The sequence below is a fragment of the Capra hircus genome, chromosome 13, assembly GCF_001704415.2.
Source record: "Capra hircus breed San Clemente chromosome 13, ASM170441v1, whole genome shotgun sequence".
NCBI classification, from domain to species: Eukaryota; Metazoa; Chordata; class Mammalia; order Artiodactyla; family Bovidae; genus Capra; species Capra hircus.
In genome coordinates this window covers 51,162,990-51,181,612 of record NC_030820.1, presented here as the reverse complement: position 1 = coordinate 51,181,612, position 18,623 = coordinate 51,162,990, and the positions used below count along the sequence as shown (strand labels likewise).

The 18,623-nt window shown below is 40.8% G+C and overlaps 1 protein-coding gene across 1 annotated transcript in view; it reads right to left on the bottom strand.

The window, feature by feature from the left end:
* The window catches only part of C13H20orf194 (chromosome 13 C20orf194 homolog), a 173,156-nt gene that overhangs the window by 131,192 nt on the left and 23,341 nt on the right, over positions 1–18,623 (bottom strand). Inside the window, exons 3-6 of the mRNA XM_018057413.1 lie at positions 9,794–9,913; positions 5,128–5,252; positions 3,920–4,016; positions 2,807–2,913 (exon numbers count right to left, since the gene is read on the bottom strand). Of these exons, the coding sequence (XP_017912902.1) occupies positions 2,807–2,913; positions 3,920–4,016; positions 5,128–5,252; positions 9,794–9,913 (449 nt within the window). The remainder of the gene's footprint in view (positions 1–2,806; positions 2,914–3,919; positions 4,017–5,127; positions 5,253–9,793; positions 9,914–18,623) is intronic.

The window sequence follows — 18,623 nt, the reverse complement described above, 5'->3', positions numbered from 1 at the left end:
ATGCTTACTCTATAGTTATTATTCAGAAGTTTGCTTTTAGAATTCTCCCTTGAAGAGTTGGTTAATGTAAATTTACATTACCATATCACAGAGTTCTAGTAGCTGGAGAGTAAGAAGGAAGTTGGAGATAGGGAAAGCCCTAGCAGAGGAACTACCCTGTACTGCTTCCAGGAAGAAAGAGTTCTCTGTATCCATAACTTAGTCTGGCCCAGCCTAAATATCAAGTAAATGCTATGAGAGCCTGGCTTTCTTTCTCATGCTGGCACCTACCACAACAGGGACAAAACATCCTCTGAGTTAAGGGTTTTCCTCTGGGTATAAGCATCAATAAAAGAGAAGTTTAAAAAATTAAGTTATATCTGTAGTTCTCCTCCTAGCTTTCAAAGGAGGCAGGAACTTTTCTGGCTCAGGCAGTCATCAGGACTCTAATATGTGAATCAGAGAGAAGCAGACAGTATGACAGCAGAGTTGAGGCCAAACTGCTGCCTACCTTAAAGGTCAAGAAAGGACAAGGAAAGGAAGAGAAGAGAGGTCAGGGAAAATGAGACTGGGACCAAGAAAAGTATAAGGGCAGGATCTAAAGAAAGAGATTCTCAGAGAAGAGTTACAGTAATAACTTTTACTATATGATGTATGCTGTTTCCTCCTCACTGCCCCTAAAAACACTACCCTCCAGGAAAAAATCTACATTGCCTATAAAAGTTTTTCTGAAAGGGAATTTTGTTCCTTTGGGATCTGACTTCATGGTTTGATGCACCTCAAGGCAGGAGCCAGAGGCCTGCCCCACTTGAGCTGCATGAACTGTGGAGCTTCCAAGTACACTGCTTTTCAAGTACCTAGTGGTAGCCCAGGGGTTAGAAGCATGGGGTCAGAAGCTTGACTTTCTGGACTGGGCTTTAGCCCTGCCACTCACTGGCTACTAGTTCTGTGAGCTGGGAAATTCATTTAAACTTTCTGTAAAATAGGGATGGTAACAGGACCTACTTCAGAGGGTTATTGTAGGAATTAAAGTTAATTCATGGGCTTCCCTGGTGGCTCAGCTGGTAAAGAATCCGCCTGCAATGCAGGAGACTGGATTCAATCCCTGGGCTGGGAAGATCTCCTGGAGAAGGGAACGGCTACCCACTCCAGTACTCTGGCCTGGAGAATTCCTGGACTGTATAGTCCATGGGGTTGCAAAGAGTCGGACACGACTGACTTTCACTTTCTTTCCAAATTAATTTATACAAAATGCTGAGAACACAGCCTGGCATTTACAAGACAGAATAAACACATAGTTTATACAATTAACTGAAAATAAACATTACCATTATCACTAAAAATTTTAAGGTTCTTCTCTATGTCCTATGGCATGCCTCCTTTCAAATCTCTATTCTAAATTGTGTGTGCTCAGTTGCGTCCAACTCTGCAACTCCATGACTGTAGCCCGCCAGGCTACTCTGTCCATGGAGTTTTCCAGGCAAGAATACTACAGCAGGTTGCCATTTCCTGCTCCAGGGGATCTTCCTGACCCAGGGATAGAACTCATGTATCTTGTGTCTCTTGCATTGGCAGGCAGATTCTTTACCACCTGTGCCACCTGTGAAGCCCCCTTCTTCCAAATTTTAGGGTGTTAACTGCTGTCAGGGGCAGCTCCCACAGCCTTGTGGATGTTCTACTTTATTATAATAAATGTGAGAAAACTGGTTTGGGGCAAGAAGAGTGGGGCTGATGTGGTGTGTGTCTTCTTCATCCCTACAGCCCGTGTTCCTCTACATTACAGGGTTTGCCAGGTGAGCCTTCAATCATTTCTTAGGAACACTGCTACTTCTCAGAAGGAGGCAAAACAATTAGTCCTGGACCTTGCTTCCAAAGATCCCACTTACTCTATCCCTAAGAGTATAGCCCCATTTCCAGCATGTCTGGTTTCCTGTACTGAGAGCAGATCATTTCAGTGGGGATCCTATGGCAGCATATGGATACCAGGTCATCCTTCCTAATGCATACCCTAGATGATCCCCTCTTCCAGTTCTCATTCATTAATTCACTTAACAACACACATCTGGTCATCTTCTAGGTGCACAACACTGAAATAAAAGATACTGTTCTTACCATAAAAGCTAATCTTTTTATTTCTCTAGTTGTTGTTTAGTTGCTAAGTAGTGTCTGAGTCTTTTCTGATCCCATGGACTATAGCCTGCCAGGCTCCTCTGTCCATGGGATTCTCCAGGTAAGAATACTAGAGTGGGTTACCATGTCCTCCTCCAGGGGATCTTCCCAACCCAGGGACTGAACCTGCATCTCCTGCATTGGAAGGTGGGTTCTTTACCACTAGCACCACCTGGGAAGCCCCTAGTACACAGTAATTACACAAAATTCTGCACTCTCCCTTTCATTGCCCTTAAATAGTTAAATTATACAAACTTCTGAGATAAAAACAACAATAAGAATACTTTTGTTCTCCAGAAACTTCCAATCCAGAGGCCAGGGGTGGGTGAGTGGCTAAGTGGGTATGACAAATATAAGTGACATAGGACAGTAAAAGTTCTAAGAATGAGTCAGCCTGGGGTGCTATAGTTAACTCAGAATGGGGAAAGGAGAGAAAGGTGGACAGAGAGAAGCTTTAAGAATAAAAGGCATAGGAGCTCACTTTGCAGACTAGCCTTAAACAGCAATAATTTTCCATTTCAAATCCTTTAAACTGCCCCATACCCTTTGGAGTCACTCCCAGCTTTCTAAAGTTTTATAATGAACACCCACACTGTGGGCGCTCATAAAAACAGCTCAGTGGTAGACAAAAACCAAACATGCTGCTTTGCATACATACCTCATATTTCATGGTAAAAAATCCATCCCCTCCAATGCCCTCAAGAGCAAAGGCCTGTACAACAGGCCACTTCTCCACTACAAACATATCAAATATCTGCAAGTGACCTAGAGGAATCAAGTACAACATGTATCAAATATCATCCTGAATACAGCAGTTTAAACCTGATCTAATGTGGTCAGAAAGGCATCATTTCTCACAAGTTCACCACAGCCTCATTTAGCGAAAAAAAAAAAAAAAAAAAAAAAAAACTGAAACAGATAAAATGCTTAGATATTAACACTAGAAATACAAAATGAAAGTCAAGTACAAACAAGTTACAAAAATTCAAGTTTCTCCATATTTTCACATTCTGGTTTCCAGGGAAAGTAAGAAAACAAATAGTGGTCTATTACATCTGACTTGTATCACTAAGTGGATATATTTATTAACAGACCAAAACTTGTCTCCTTTCCCTTAAAAAACACATAGCTAACCAACTTCCTCAAGGGAAAAGTATGAAATCATAATAATAAGGAAGGAATATTAAATATGCAAGTTTTTTTTTCCCCTTTTAGTAGATAAAGACAGAAGCACTGCTAAACTTGCTGATCTTTTCCTTCTGTTTTTACACTTTTTTTTTTGCCCACGCCCATAGCATGTGGGACCTTAGTTTCCCAACCAGGGATTGAACCCACATACCCTGCAATGGAAGCACGAAGTCTTAATAAGCACTGGATCAGCAGGGAAATCCCCTATACATTATTTTTGAGCCTCACCGTCAGCATATTTTTAACAGCTACCCAAATTACTATTTCTTACTGGCAAGAGGCGCCACAACTATATTTCATCTTTAATAAGTGGTATAGACTAGATGGCAACTACGGTAAATCCTTATGAGTCCTTCCATCTGATTGCTGGTAGCATGCTGTGATGCTGCAGAAACTTCAGTTACCAACGCAAACTTGCATAGCAAAGTCCTCAAATTTCATTCTGCTTGATCCTCTCTGCCTTTAGTGAAAACAGATCAATGGGTTTTCCAGCTGCATGTCTCCATGGAAAGGAGAAATAAGGACTTTCGACTTATACACCATCCCAGCAAGGTTATAACATGGGTGACTGTCAGATACACACCTTGGGAGCTATAAGGAATGCCAATTCTACTACAGTCTCGAACCATGTCCACAAAGCTGGCAATTTTAAATTCTTCTGCAGCTTCCTCATCTTCATACTACGGAAGGAGAAGTAAAGGAATCAGGCTCTAATGAGACATCATACAAAATTCCATATTTTCTCTGTATTTTTATTAGTTGTCCCATGAGGGTTTTTGGTGTTGTTTTTTTTTTGGTAGCCATGCTGTTCAGTTTGAAGCATCTTAGTCCTATGACCAGGGAATGAACCCATGTCCCTGGCAGTGAAAGAATAGAGCTCTAACCACTGGACCGCCAAGGAATTCCCTTCAAGAGGGTATTTTTAAAGCCAGCTTTTTGTGTCTGTTGATCAAAAACACATCATTCCCTTACCTTACACCACACACAAAAATCAACTCAAAATGGATTAGAAAGCTTTAATTCAAGAGATGAAACTTATCCTCAAAAATCTCCCAAATGGGGGACTTCCTTGGTGATCCAATGGTTAAGACTCAGAGCAATGCAGGGGCATGGGTTCGATCCCTGGTTAAGGAGCTAAGGTACCGTATGCCACATGGCACAGCCAAAAACAAACAAATTCCCCAAATGCTCATATGGAAAAAGGGTTCTAAACTTACGCTGGGTCCCAACTTCCATAAAGTTCTAAATCTTAAGCCCAAATTTGATTTCTAGCCAAACTCTTAGAAAGGGTCCAAAGGGAAACAGAAACAAATACCAAGAAATCCAAACATGGAGATGTCACAGAACAGCTCCTGGGGCCATTCCTAGGCCTGAGTAAATGGACCCAGGCTGGGGGTGAAGAAGCAGGGCAGGAAGGCAGGTTCATAAGCCTACTACTAGGTCACAACTTTAACAGTTCTTTTCACCTTTTTCAGGTATGTAATTTATTGCTAGGGTAGCTTCATAATGAAATATGAAAAGTTCCACTAAAACAAATAACTTTTTTGTGAAACCACATTTCACAATTTGATTTGGGGTTGGGACGGAGTCATGTCACATGGCATGCAGGATCTTACTTCCCTAACCAGGGACTGAACTGTGCCCTCTGCAGTGGAAGTTCAGAGTCCTAATCACTTGACTGCCAGGGAAGGCCCCAATTTAATTTTTTTAAGGACCTTCTGCTCCACTTATATTTTTTCCTGAAGTATCCTTAGAGTGTCTCTACATTTTTGTTTTATCTTTTCTCCTCACCTCATTTTCAGTCATGCAGTGGAAATGCAGATTTCTCCAATGGGCCACATAGGGTAACAGATAGCGATAATTTACAGGATTACAGTACAGATGGACACTATCTGATTTAATCAATATAATCACATCTGTAAGAAAAATAAAGTTAAAACACAAGATTGTCAGAGGCATTTCCTTTAGACACCTTCTGCCCACATAATTTGTAAAACCATTAAAACTACTTCAGAAACAACGTAACAAAACTCTAAACTGAAAATTTTTAAATTAGGCAACATGCTTCAAAGTGACTCTAGAACACTCAAGTGTAGACAGCAAAGATTTCCTCATCCCCATGCAACATTTCATCCATTGTACTGCTCTGGTTATGGTAGAATAAATGAAAAGAACAGCCTTCAGTGCATTTCATAAAGTTCAACAAAGCAAAATCTGCTGTACCAAACTCAGCTGTGTTCTTCACTGTGGAAATAAATAGCAAATGGAAACTCTACAGCTAAAAGTCACTGAGGCAGGAAAACAGCATGGAATACGGCCAGTGACCAGTTCTCCTGCAAACATCAGTGCCTAAAGCTCTTGGCCACTGACTCATCTGGGTCAAGGCAAATTGTGGGCCTGAGGATATCATTTTCCTTGTGACCTGGGAAAGGTTATTATATACAGGGGCGAACTCTGTACACAGGAAAGGCTGAGAGGAAGGAAGGAGAGGCAAGTGGACAAGGCTTCTATAAATAGATCAGCAGCTCAGATACAAGGAATAACAATCAGTGTTGCTGGGTTAAATAAACAAAGCAATCCCAAAGATACAAATAAAACCAAGTAAACTAACAAACGGGGGCTTCCCTGATGGCCAGATGGTAAAGAACCTGCCTGCAATGTGGGAGACCCAGGTTTGATTCCTGGGTTAGGAAGATCCCCTGGACAAGGGAATGGCAACCTACTCCAGCACTGTTGCCTGGAGAATGCCATGGACAGAGGAGCCTGGCAGGCTAGAGTCCATGGGGTCACAAAGAGTTGGACATGACTTAGCAACTAACACACACTAACAAATGAGCCATAGAATAGGGCAAGAATATTAAAACACTTTAAACACTAAGAAAGTGTCACACTTTCAGAAGAAAAGCAGAGGCTTCATTCTATGGCTCCTCAGATACCAGAGCCATCAGGCCTCTTTCTAACAACACCACATTTGGGAAAGGGCTGGAGGAGATGGCTGGAAATGAGAAAAGAGCATGGGAGCAGAGAGCAACTGAGGCACCAGGCTTAGGGCAATGCCAACATGTAACACAGTGTGACAGACAATAATCAACAAAAACATAAAGCCCAGTGAATACTGATCTCAGCTGACTACACAGCTGGGTGGCCTCATGAAATAAAGCTCTATGATTATGACCTATAAAATCACTCTAAGCTCCATACTCAGTCAGATCCAAGGTGTTCAAGGGATCATAGAATGGAGCAGCCTCTTCACCGCTGAGTCTCAGCAAGTGCTGGACTTAAAAGGAAGCATGGGATGGGAAACGGTCTGCCCTCTCATCCTTCTGGGAGACTTACTCTAAATCACTTGTAGCTGACCTGCTTAACAGTGAGAGTTTGACGTCACTGAGAGCTTCCTGTGTTGACTGTACTCTATCCTGATGTATAACATACTGCAAAGAATTAGGATCCAATAAAAGAAATAATGCAACAGCCACTAAACCTAATGAAGCACGCTAGGATCTCACAGAACTAAAGTTATCATTCAAGTAAATTTTAACAGAGTACACAGGCAGGTAAAAGAAGAAAGCATAAGACAACTGGATGAACATATAAACTATTTTTAAAGTTTTTTTTTAATAAATTCTTCGTATTTGCCTCTTTTTCTTTCAGATAATTAGGGATTGTAATGCAGAAGATAAATCTGGTAAACTCACCTTTCTAGCTATTTGGATTTTAAAAATGAATTAATTTGGAAGAAAATGCTCATTGTAAGCCTTCATTGTGCTAGGCGACAGGATAAAGACAAAGATAAGCAGAAAAGAGGACCTTTGAGGACTTAAGCTATTTCTTTTCAGTATTGTAGTGTCCTTAGCAACCTTGCCTGCAGTGAAATGTGTGGCTGCACAAGCATCTGCCTTTTTATAACTCTAAATGAGCTGCCAAAATGAATTATTTCCAAACCAGTAGATGTTATATAGTGTAAGAAAGCAATTTTTAAAATCAGAATCTGAAACTAAATTTCAGTAAAAAAAATTACTGGAAGGAATAATTTCAGCCTGCTCTTTCTGCACTAATAAAAAGAAAAACTTTAACAACTCTCTAATGATAGATACTACTAAGGACTTTACTAAGAAATTAGAAGAATTTTCATATATACTAGGCCAGGGTTCTTCAACTTCAGCACTACTGACATTTAGACCAGAACATTTTTTGTTGTGAGGAGCTGGCCTGTGTATGCCTCGCAGGATGTTCAGCAGCATCTCTGGCTCTACCCACTCTGCCCAGCTGTTACAATAAAAAATGTCTTCAGCCAAATGTCCCTTGGGGGATAAAACCCTCTAGTTGAGAACCACTGCACTAGATCCACAGCAAGATTATTTCAACATCAGATTTTGCACCCCCCAGCTGCTTCACAAGAGCTATCTCTTGTCCATTTTGATTTGTCTATTCCTCTGTCTTCTGATCCATCTGGCAGACAAGTCATGATGCTAAGTATGTGATATCAGAGATAGCTCTTAGGCATCACCCCCACAGCAGCATGACCACAGGGTGAGTGTCTCAAAGTGAGAAAGGAGAATGTGAGCAGAAAGCCTGCATTGTAATCACAGGCACCATCATAAATTACAGTCACATAGAAAACAATGCCCAAAGATAGGGCTGGACAAAGAGCTTTGTTCCTAAACTGAAGATCTACATGAAATCTTCCTTGTTAGAAGAACCTTGCAGGCTCGTCCTTGATTCACAGTTAAAAGTGCTATCATAGGACAACAGCATATAACATAAGCCTCCCAGCATGTAGAGGCAGTGGGAAATATACAGGAAAACTAGTACCTTGCCAAGAAGATATAATGTCAAACCCTGATGTTTACCATTTCCTCTAAAACTGATTTATCCAATAAACATACGCTGAAAACTACTTGTCACTCAGTTCAGTTCAGTCATTCAGTCCTGTACGACTCTTTGCAACTCCAAGGACTGCAGCACGCCAGGCTTCCTTGTCTATCACCAACTCCCGGAGCCTACTCAAACTCATGTCCATCATGTTGGTGATGCCATCCAACCATCTCATCCTCTGTCGTCCCCTTCTCCTCCCGCCTTCAAACTTCCAGCATCAGGGTCTTTCCCAATGAGTCGGTTCTTCACATCAGGTGGCCAAAGTACTGGAGTTTCAGCTTCAGCATCAGTCCTTCCAATGACTACGCAGGACTGATTTCCTTTAGGATGGACTGGTTGGATCTCCTTGCAGTCCAAGGGGCTCTCAAGAGTCTTCTCCAACACCACAGTTCAAAAGCATCAATTCTTCAGTGCTCAGCTTTCTGTACAGTCCAAGTCTCACATCCACACATGACTACTGGAAAAACCATAGCTTTGACTAGACGGACCTTTGTTGGTCAAGTAATGTCTCTGCTTTTTAATAAGCTGTCTAGGTGGGTCACAGCTTTTCTTCCAAGGAGCAAGCATTAATTTCATGGCTGCAGTCACCATCTGCAGTGATTTGGGAGCCCCCAAAAATAAAGTCTCTCACTGTTTCCATTGTTTCCCCATCTATTTCCCATGAAGTGATGGGACCAGATACCATGATCTTCGTTTTCTGAATGTTGAGCGTTAAGCCAACTTTTTCACTCTCCTCTATCACTTTCATCAAGAGGCTCTGTAGTTCTTTGCTTTCTGCCATAAGGGTGGTGTCATCTGCATATCTGAGGTTATTGATATTTTTCCCGGCAATCTTGATTTCAGTTTGTGGCTTCATTCAGCCTGGCATTTCGCATGATGTACTCTGCATGTAAGTTAAAAAAGCAGGGTGACAATATACAGGCTTGACTTGACATACTCCTTTCCCGATTTAGAACCAGTCTGTTGTTCCATGTCCAGTTCTAACTGTTGCTCCTTGATCTGCATACACATTTCTCAGGAGGTAGGTCAGCTGGTCTGGTATTCCCATCTCTTTCAGAATTTTCCAGTTTGTTGTGATCCACACAGTCAAAGGCTTTACCAGTCAAAGCAGAAGTAAATGTTTTTCTGGAACTCTTGCTTTTTCAATGATCCAATGGATGTTGGCCCCTGGAGGAGGCAATGGCAACCCACTCCAGTCCTCTTGCCTGGAAAATCCCATGGACTGAGAATCCTGGTAGGTCATGGGGTCGCAAAGAGTCAGACATGACTGAGCAACTTCACTCACTTTACAATGGATGTTGCCAATTTGATCTCTGGTTCCTCTGCCTTTTCTAAATCCAACTTGCACATCTGGAAGTTCATGGTTCACGTACTTGTCACTAGTCTATTATCCAGTAGGCGACCAAAAGCATATTACTTAACACATCAGCAAAGATGAAATGTTTTTCATTAATAAAAAGAGCAAAAATTTACTGGAGCTTCAGGCTATTTAAAAAATTTCCACAAAGGGACACTGAAATAAGCATTCAAAGGAATAAATCAGGTAACTCTTCTCTCGCACAGTCTACCAATATATACTTACCATCTAAAACTTCTTCAGAAAACCCTGTTTTCTCAAAATCACTGGCATTTTGATTGTACAAACCAAGCAGAAGATAATTTGCCAGCTCTCTGCAGCCTTCATTGTACCTGCTATCGATTCCTGCAAGACAAAGAAGGCTCTGATCAGCTTTATGTACTATGGGAGAAAATGAGTCCCAGTAGTTTGTCCCTGCTCAGCAAAACTATGATGGTTAAGTTAAAGGTAGCATCTCAGAGCAGTTTTGTGCCAGAAACCAAACTAAACAACTCTCTGTGAAAGAAGTGGCCTCAGCATCAAGTATTCTTACGCGGATTCAATATCTGTATACCTGAGATGGTGAAACGGCACAGAATACAGAAGTTATTAATTTAATCAAAAAAATTTTTGAGGATAGAAGTTACCAGAAAGTACAGTCCACACCCTGTCAGAAGTGGCTAAAGATTTTGTAATACTTCCAGTCGGAACAGGACTAGGCATCAGAAAAAATATTTTTTTCTCAAAAAGACCTTTATCAAAACACATGAAATCAAATAGAGGAGAATTAAGGTGGTTTGAGAAGAACTCAAAGAAGTGAAAAGAAGACAAGTGAATGAAACCACAGACATCCATCTTCTCACAAATGTTTATCAGGCCCAAGGCCGTGCACCGTGCTGGATGCTGAAGCATGCAAACATGCCTACAAATGGTCCTCATGAAGCTTACGTCTAATGGAGCTAGGTCAGAGACTAATGAAAAGGAAATTAAAATACCGCCTTCATAACTGCATTTCAAGGCCACAGGCACATATACTATTTGGTTCCTGTATATGCGTAAAAGCCCAGAGCTATGGCTCTGGGCAAGAGGGACATGTCAAGGGCAGGGAGCAGTCTATGTAAGATTGAAGGGAAGGGACTGGGGCAGAAGGAGCTCAAACAATGTAAATACAGCTGGAGCTTGGGAAACAGGACTGCCAATGGTTTTTCAGAGCAGTGAAGTGAAAAGTAATGGGCATTCAGGCCAGTAGCGCTGAGAGGACTTCTATGGGAAGACTACTTTCTCAGCTAGATCAAAGCAGCACAGTCCTCTTCTATCCCCATCAACACTTCAGTGAAGAAAGGGATAAAAAAAAAAAAAAATCAAAAGAAGGAATGACTTGGCCTACATAACACCTAAAGTTCAAAGTGCTAGAGTTAAAAATAACCAGTGGGGAACTTCCCCGGTGGTCCAGTGGTTAAGAATACACCGTCTAATGCAGGGGATGTGGGTTCAATTCCTTGTTGGGGAACTAAGATCCCACGTGCCAAGGGGCAACTAAACCTGCGTGCCACAACTACTGAACCTGAGTGCTTCAACTGGAGCTTTGTTAGCTGGGAGGGTCTAAAAGCAATGACATCCCTGTAGCAAAGAGCATACACAGTGCCTAGATCTTGGTTTCTGATACAATTCTCCAATAATAGAAATCAGGGCTCCTTAAGAGCAATGGCTGTTTTGAGGACTGAAGCAGGTAATAGACAAAATAAGACTGGAGAATCTTATACTGTCAGAAAATACAGAAGTGCTAAACAGACTAAAACTTCGATGAGGATATATCAAAGGGAGGGACATAGGAGTCAACCAAAAGAGCTCCAAATGGTCAAGCTGATACAATTTGAAGTAGTAGTGGAATATAATCTAAAGTATAAATAATACTAGATTTTAACTCAAAGTATAAAATAAATATTCATGAACCAATACTGATACAAACAAATGACTGAAATAAATGAGGGAGAAAAGACAAATATCCCATGCAGGAGAATTTCAAATAATTTATGTAGACACTACCCTCCTCAAGGCAACGGGGCGTAAACCCTACTCCTTAGTGTGTAAGCTGCATAGTGACTTCCTCCCAGAGGACAGTATGGACAGAGGGGTGGGAAAAAAAATTTATAGTACAGAATCTCACAAATACTATCTCAGACAAGTGATCAAAGTCAATATTCACTGAAAAGTCTTGTTGTTAATATGTACTCTTGCTATCATGTGAAGAAAATGGCATGTTACTTCACTGGTCTTCCACTCCAAAGTCCACAACTTCAGTCTAATTATGAGAAAAACAAAAGAAGAATCCTAATAGAGGGATTTTTCTAGTACTAGTACTTCATTAGTACTCTTCAAAATTGTCATTAAGGTCATCAAAAACAAGGCAAGTCTGAGAAACTGTTATGGTCAAAAGAAGCCTAACAAGACAACTAAATTTCACATGGGATCCTGGAACAGAAAAAGGACATTAGGTAAAAACTAAGGAAATGTGAAGCAAGTGTGGACTTCAGATAATAATAATATATTAATACTCATTAATTGGGCTTCTCTGGGCTCAGTTGGTAAAGAATTTACCTGCAATGCAGGAGACCTGGGTTTGATCCCTGGGTTGGGAAGATCCCCTGGAGGAGGGCATGACAACCCACTCCAGTATTCTTACCTGGAGAATCCCACAGACAGAGGAGCCTGGCTGGCTACCGTGCATAGGGGCACAGAGTCGGACACGACTGAAGTGACAGAGCATGGACAACACCTCAGGGGAAACTGGATGAAGGGCACATGGGAACGCTGTACTATCTTTGCAATTTTTCTGTAAATCTAAAAATTGTAAAAAAAATCTAAAATTGGGCTAAAAAATTATTTTTTTTAAATGGAACTCTCAAGAACTGCTGGTAAAAATATAATATATTAGAACCACTCTGCATGCCAATGCTTACAGTAGTTTTATTTGTAGCTCCTAACTGGTATGTACATATAATAAAATAATAATTACCAATAAAAAGAGACATATTCTTGATAGATGCTACTGTATGGATGAATCTCAAAATAATTATCCTAAGTGAAAGAAGTCAGACAAAAAAATATATACTGTATGATTCAATTTATATAAAACTCTGGGAAATGCAAACTAATGTATAATGACAGGAAGCATATTAGTAATTGCCTAAGAGTGGAGAAGAGACAGAATGGAGACCCTACAAAAGGACACAAGGAAACCTAGAGATAATGGCTACGTACATTATCTTGACTGTAGTGGTACTCTCACATGTATACACATATGTCACCCCTTAATGGAAGTAAAGTTCAATGCTGTAAAGAAATATACTGCATAGGAACCTGGAATGTTAGGTCTATGAATCAAGATAAATTAAACGTGGTCAAGCAAGATGGCAAGAATGAACATGAATCACTGAACTAAAATGAATGGGAATGGATGACCACTGTATCTATTACTGTGGGAAAGAATCTCTTAGAAGAAATGGAGTAGCCCTTATAGTCAATTAAAGAGTCCAAAATACAGTAATTAGGTGCCCTCTCAAAAATAAAAGAATAATCTAAGTTTGTTTTCAAGGCAGGCCATTAAACATCACAGCAATCCAAGCCTATGTCCCAACTACTAAAGCCAAAGAAGCTGAAGCAGAACGGTTCTCTGAGATCTGTAAGACCTTATACAAATTAACCCCCAAAATAAGATATACCTTTCATCACAGGATTGGAATGCAAAAGGAGGAAATCAGATACCTGGAGTAACAGGCAAGCTTGGCCTTGGGATACAAAATGAAGCAGGGCAAAGGCTAACAGTTTTGTCAAGAGAACATGTCATAGCAAACACCCTCTGCCAATGACACAGGAGACAACTATACACATGTAGAACACCAGATGGTCAACACTGAAATCAGACTGATTATATTCTTTGCAGCTGAAGATGGAAAAGCCCTAAACAGTCAGCAAAAATAAGACCCGGACCTGACTGTGGCTCAGATCATGAACGCTTTATTGCAAAGTTCAGCTTTAACTGAAGGAAAGTCGGGAAAATCACTAGATCATTCAGTGGCCTAAATCAAATCCCTTATGATCATGCAGTGGAGGTGATGAAATAGACTCAAGGGAATCTATTCCTTATATATTATATTATATATTATGTAACCTATTCCTTATATATTATATTATTATAGAATCTGACAGACACAGTACCTTAAGAACTATAAACGAGGTTTGTAACACTGTACAGGGGGCAATGACCAAAACCATCCCAAAGGAAAGGAAATGCAAGAAGGCAAAGTGGTCGTCTGAGGAGGCTTTACAAACAGCAGAGAAAAAGAAGAGAAGCGAAAGGCAAGGGAGAAAGGGAAAGATACACCCAAATGAATACAGAGTTCAAAGACTAGCAAGGAGAGATAAGAAAGCCCTCTTAAGTGAAAAATGCAATGAAATTGAGGAAATCTAGAAAGGGAAAGATTAGAGATCTCTTCAAGAAAACGAGATGTCAAGGTAACATTTCATGCGAGGATGAGCATGGTAAGAGACAGAAACACTAAAAACCTAACAGAAGCAGATGAAATTAAGAAGAGGTGGCAAGAACACAAAGAAGAACTACACAAAGAAGATCTTAATAACCTGGGTTACCATGATGGTGTGGTCAGTCACCTAGGGACAGACATTCTGAAATGTGAAGTCAAGTGGGCCTTCAGTTCTGTTCAGTCAGTCGTGTCCTACTCTGCGACCCCATGGACTGCAGCACGCCAGGTTTTCCTGTCTGTCGCCAACTCCCAGAGCTTACTCAAACTCATGTCCATTGAGTCAGTGATGCCATTCAACCATCTCATCCTCTGTCGTCCCCTTGTCCTTCTGTCTTCAATCTTCCCCAGTATCAGGGTCTTTTCCAATGAGTCAGTTCTTCACATCAAGTGGCCAAAGTATTGGGAGTTTCAGCTTCAGCATTGGTTCTTTCAATGAATATTCAGGACTGATTTCCTTTAGGATGGACTGGTTGGATCTCCTTGCAGTCCAAGGGACTCTTAAGAGTCTTCTCCAACACCACAGTTCAAAAGCATCAACTCTTTGGTGCTCAACTTTCTGTGTAGTCCAACTCTCACATCCATACATGACTATTAGAAAAACCACAGGTTTGACTAGACAGCCCATTTTGGGTAAAGTAATGTCTCTGCTTTTTAGTATGGTTGGTCATAGCTTTTCTTCCAAGGAGCAAGCGTCTTTGTGTGTGTATGTGTAATAAAGTTTTATTAAAGTATAAAAGAGAAAGCTTCTGACATAGACATCAGAAGGGGCCAGAAAGAGTGCCCCCCTGCTAGTCTTTAGCTGGATGTTACAGAGCTACCAGCGGGCTGCTAATTAGAGAAAGGGAATGTCTCAAAATTCAGAGCCTGGCACCAAGCCCCTTACCTACAACATGCATTCTGAGATAACACTGGCACAAGGTGAGTCATCCCAGGCCATAAAACAATTGCCATGAATCTTGAAGAAAGGCAGGTTTCCAAGTAAATATATAGTTTCATTAACATAGATTAGGAGAACAATGTATGAGTAAAACGTAGTGGTTTGTTCTGAGTCTTAAGCAGAACCAACTTGAAGAAAGTCTAGGGTAAATACATAGCTCATTAACATAGCTTAAGAAAAACATTTCCATAAGAAAAACACAACGGTTAGCTCAAGGTTTGAGAAAAGTTACGTTCACGTAGAACCAGGTGTCATTTGGCAACACAGACTTTTAAGAGAAATCTCCTTTTAAATTTGTGTAGAGAAGGGAAAAAAATCTGACACTTGTAGTTTGTTTCCTCCTGCTGCTGAAGAGACAAAAAATGTCTGACACTTGCGGCCGATTTCCTCCGTTTGGAGACCCCTAGCCTTCCTGCCTGTTACCCTCTCATTCCCCCCTTTTCTTTTAGGAGAATTATGTTTCCTAGGGAAAGGGGGCGTCGTTCTCGTTCAGTATTGCTTCCAAGCTGATAAGGAGCATTGTGCCTAAATTGACGAGGCAACATATGCTCCTATCCCTCATACAGACAGTCTCTGATTCAGGGGCCCCAAGTAATAGTTGGAGGGAGGACCTAAATCAAATCTCTTATGATTGCACAGAGGAAGCGACAAATAAATTCAAGGGATTAGATCTGTCAGACAGAGTGCCTGAAGAACTATGGACGGAGGTTCGTGACATTGTACAGGAGGCAGGGATCAAGACCATCCCCAAGTGGGTCTTGGGACACATTACTACCAACAAAGCTAGTAGAGGTGATGGAATTCCAGCTGAGTTATAGCAAATCCTAAATGATGATGCTGTCAAAGTGGTGCACTGAATATGCCAACAAATTTGGAAAACTCAGCCATGGCCACATGATTGGAAAAGGCCAGTTTTCATTCCAATGCCAAAGAAGGGCAATGCCAAAGAATGTTCAAACTACCATACAATTGCACTCATTTCACATGCTATCAAGGTAATGCTCAAAATCCCTCAAGCTAGGCATCAGCAGTATGTGAACAGAGAACTTTCAGATGTACACGCTGAATTCAGAAGAAGCAGAACCAGAGATCAAATTGCCAACATTTGTTGGATCATAGAGAAAGCAAGGGAATTCCAGAAAAACATCTACTTCTGCTTCATTAAGTATGCTAAAGCCTTTGACTGTGTAGATCACAACAAACTGTGGAAAATTCTTCAAGAGATAGGAATACCAGACCACCTTACCTGTCTCCTAAGAAATCTGTATACAGCTCAAGAAGCAACAGTTAGAACTGATCATGGAACAATGGACTGGTTCAAAATTGGGAAAGGAGTAGAAAAAGGCTGTATATTGTCACTTGGCTTATTTAATCTATATGTGGAGTACATCATATGAAATGCCAGACTGGATGAATCACAAGCTACAATCAAGATTGATTCATACAGGGCAGCAAAGGAGACACAGATGTAAAGAACCGATTTCTGGATTCAGTGGGAGAAGAAGAGGATGGGATGATTTGAGAGGATAGCACTGAAACATGTACATTACTGTATGCAGAATGGATGATCAGCACAAGTTCCATGCATGAAGCAGGGCAACCAGAGCTGGTGCTCTGTGACAACCTGGAGGGAGGGGGTGGGGAGGAAGGTAGTGGGGAGGGGGTGGGGAGGAAGATGGTGGCAGGGGGTTCAGGATGGGGAGACACATGTATGTCTATGGCAAATTCATGTTGATGTATGGCAAAAGTCACCACAATATTGTAAAGTAATTATCCTCCAATTAAAATAAATAAGTAAATAAAAAAGATTGCTGGGAGAAATATCAACAACCTCAGATATACAGATAATACCACTCTAATGGCAGAAAGCAAAGAGCAGCCTCTTGATGAGGGTGAAAGGGGAGAGTGAAAAAGCTGACTTGAAACTCAGCATTTCAAAAAACTCAGACCATGGTATCCAGTCCCATCACTTCATGGCAAACAGAAGGGGAAAAAGTGGAAACTGACTAATTTTATTTTCTTGGGGTCCAGAATCACTGTGGACAGCGATTCTAGCTATGAAATTAAAAGATGCTTGCTCCTTGGACGAAAAGCTATGGCAAATCTAGACAGTGTATTAAAAAGCAGAGACATCACTTTGTCAACAAAGGTCTGTATAGTCAAAGCTACATTTTTCCAGTAGTCATGTAGGGATGTGAGAGTTGAACCATAAGGAAAGCTGGCACCAAAGAATTGATGCTTTTGGATTGTGGTGCTGAAGAAGACTCTTGAGAGTCCCCTGGACTACAAGAAGATCAAGCCAGTCAATTCTAAAGGAAATCAACCATGAATATTCATTAGAAGGACTAATGCTGAAGCTGAAGCTCCAGTACTTGGGCCACCTGATGCAAAGAGCCAACTCACTGGAAAAAACCCTAATGCTGGGAAAGACTGAGGGCAGGAGACGAGGGTGACAGAGGATGAGACGGCTGGATAGCATCACACTGACTCAATGGACATGAATTTGAGCAAACTCTGGGAGATAGCGAAGGACAGGGAAGCCTGGCCAGCTGCAGTTCATGGGGTCACAAAGAGTCAGAAACGACTTAGTGACTAAACAGCAACATACATATGTCAAAACTTATCACACTGTACACTTTAAATATATCAGTTTACTATACATGAATTAATACCACCATAAAACTGTTTTTTTACAAAGGTTAGCAGAAAATCAGTGAAAACATTTCCTGTATCATAAGAACTAAATGGCAAATGCCAAAGTGGAGGGAGTTAAATTAGAGTTGCTAGGAAGGATACTGCAGGGGTTAGAAGGCTAAATTAAACCAATCAACTGACCACAAGATGCTATGATAACTCTAATTACCCCCAAAAGTAGAATTCACTAAACTCCTGAAGTTGTGTAAAAACATACAAGGGCCTCATTGACTTCTGGCTTCACGTTCACATACAGCTCTTTGTCCTAGAGGTTTACTAACTTTTTACATTAAACTTCACACACCCACCTTCAAACATCAATTTCTGCAATATTTGTGTTTTCATTTTACATATATATATATATATATATATATGTATCTGGTCTCATGGTATTCTTTAGGTTGACCCTTTTCTCAATTCTTTAGTATTTTATATTCAAGTTGCCCATGTGATCAATTTTATGCTGTCTACTTTTACTAGGTTGAGCCTTAACTAACAGAAATAATAGCATAAGTACAGTAACAAATAGGTGGTTTTATTCAAAAGTAAATTCACAGCAGAGACAGCCCCCACCCCCTTTATTGGCTGCAGCTGGAAAGAGAATCCAGTGACTGTTGTTTCACTCCAAGTGAGTGATGCAGTCAAAATTCAAACCCATAACCTGCTTGGCTCCAGAGTGCATATTTCAAACTCCAGTGTGCACTCTGCACACTGACTCTCATAAGTTTAAATGAAAGTGCTAGTAAGTGAAAAAATAAAATTATGCATAGACTATCTGAAGGGCAAAAAAGAAAGTGGTTCACTTCTGGAGGGAAGGAAATTAGAAGGCTGACAAACAACCTGACCTAAGCAAGTTTTATGACTTAATACTGTGAATGTAAATGAAAATGAGATAAAGAAG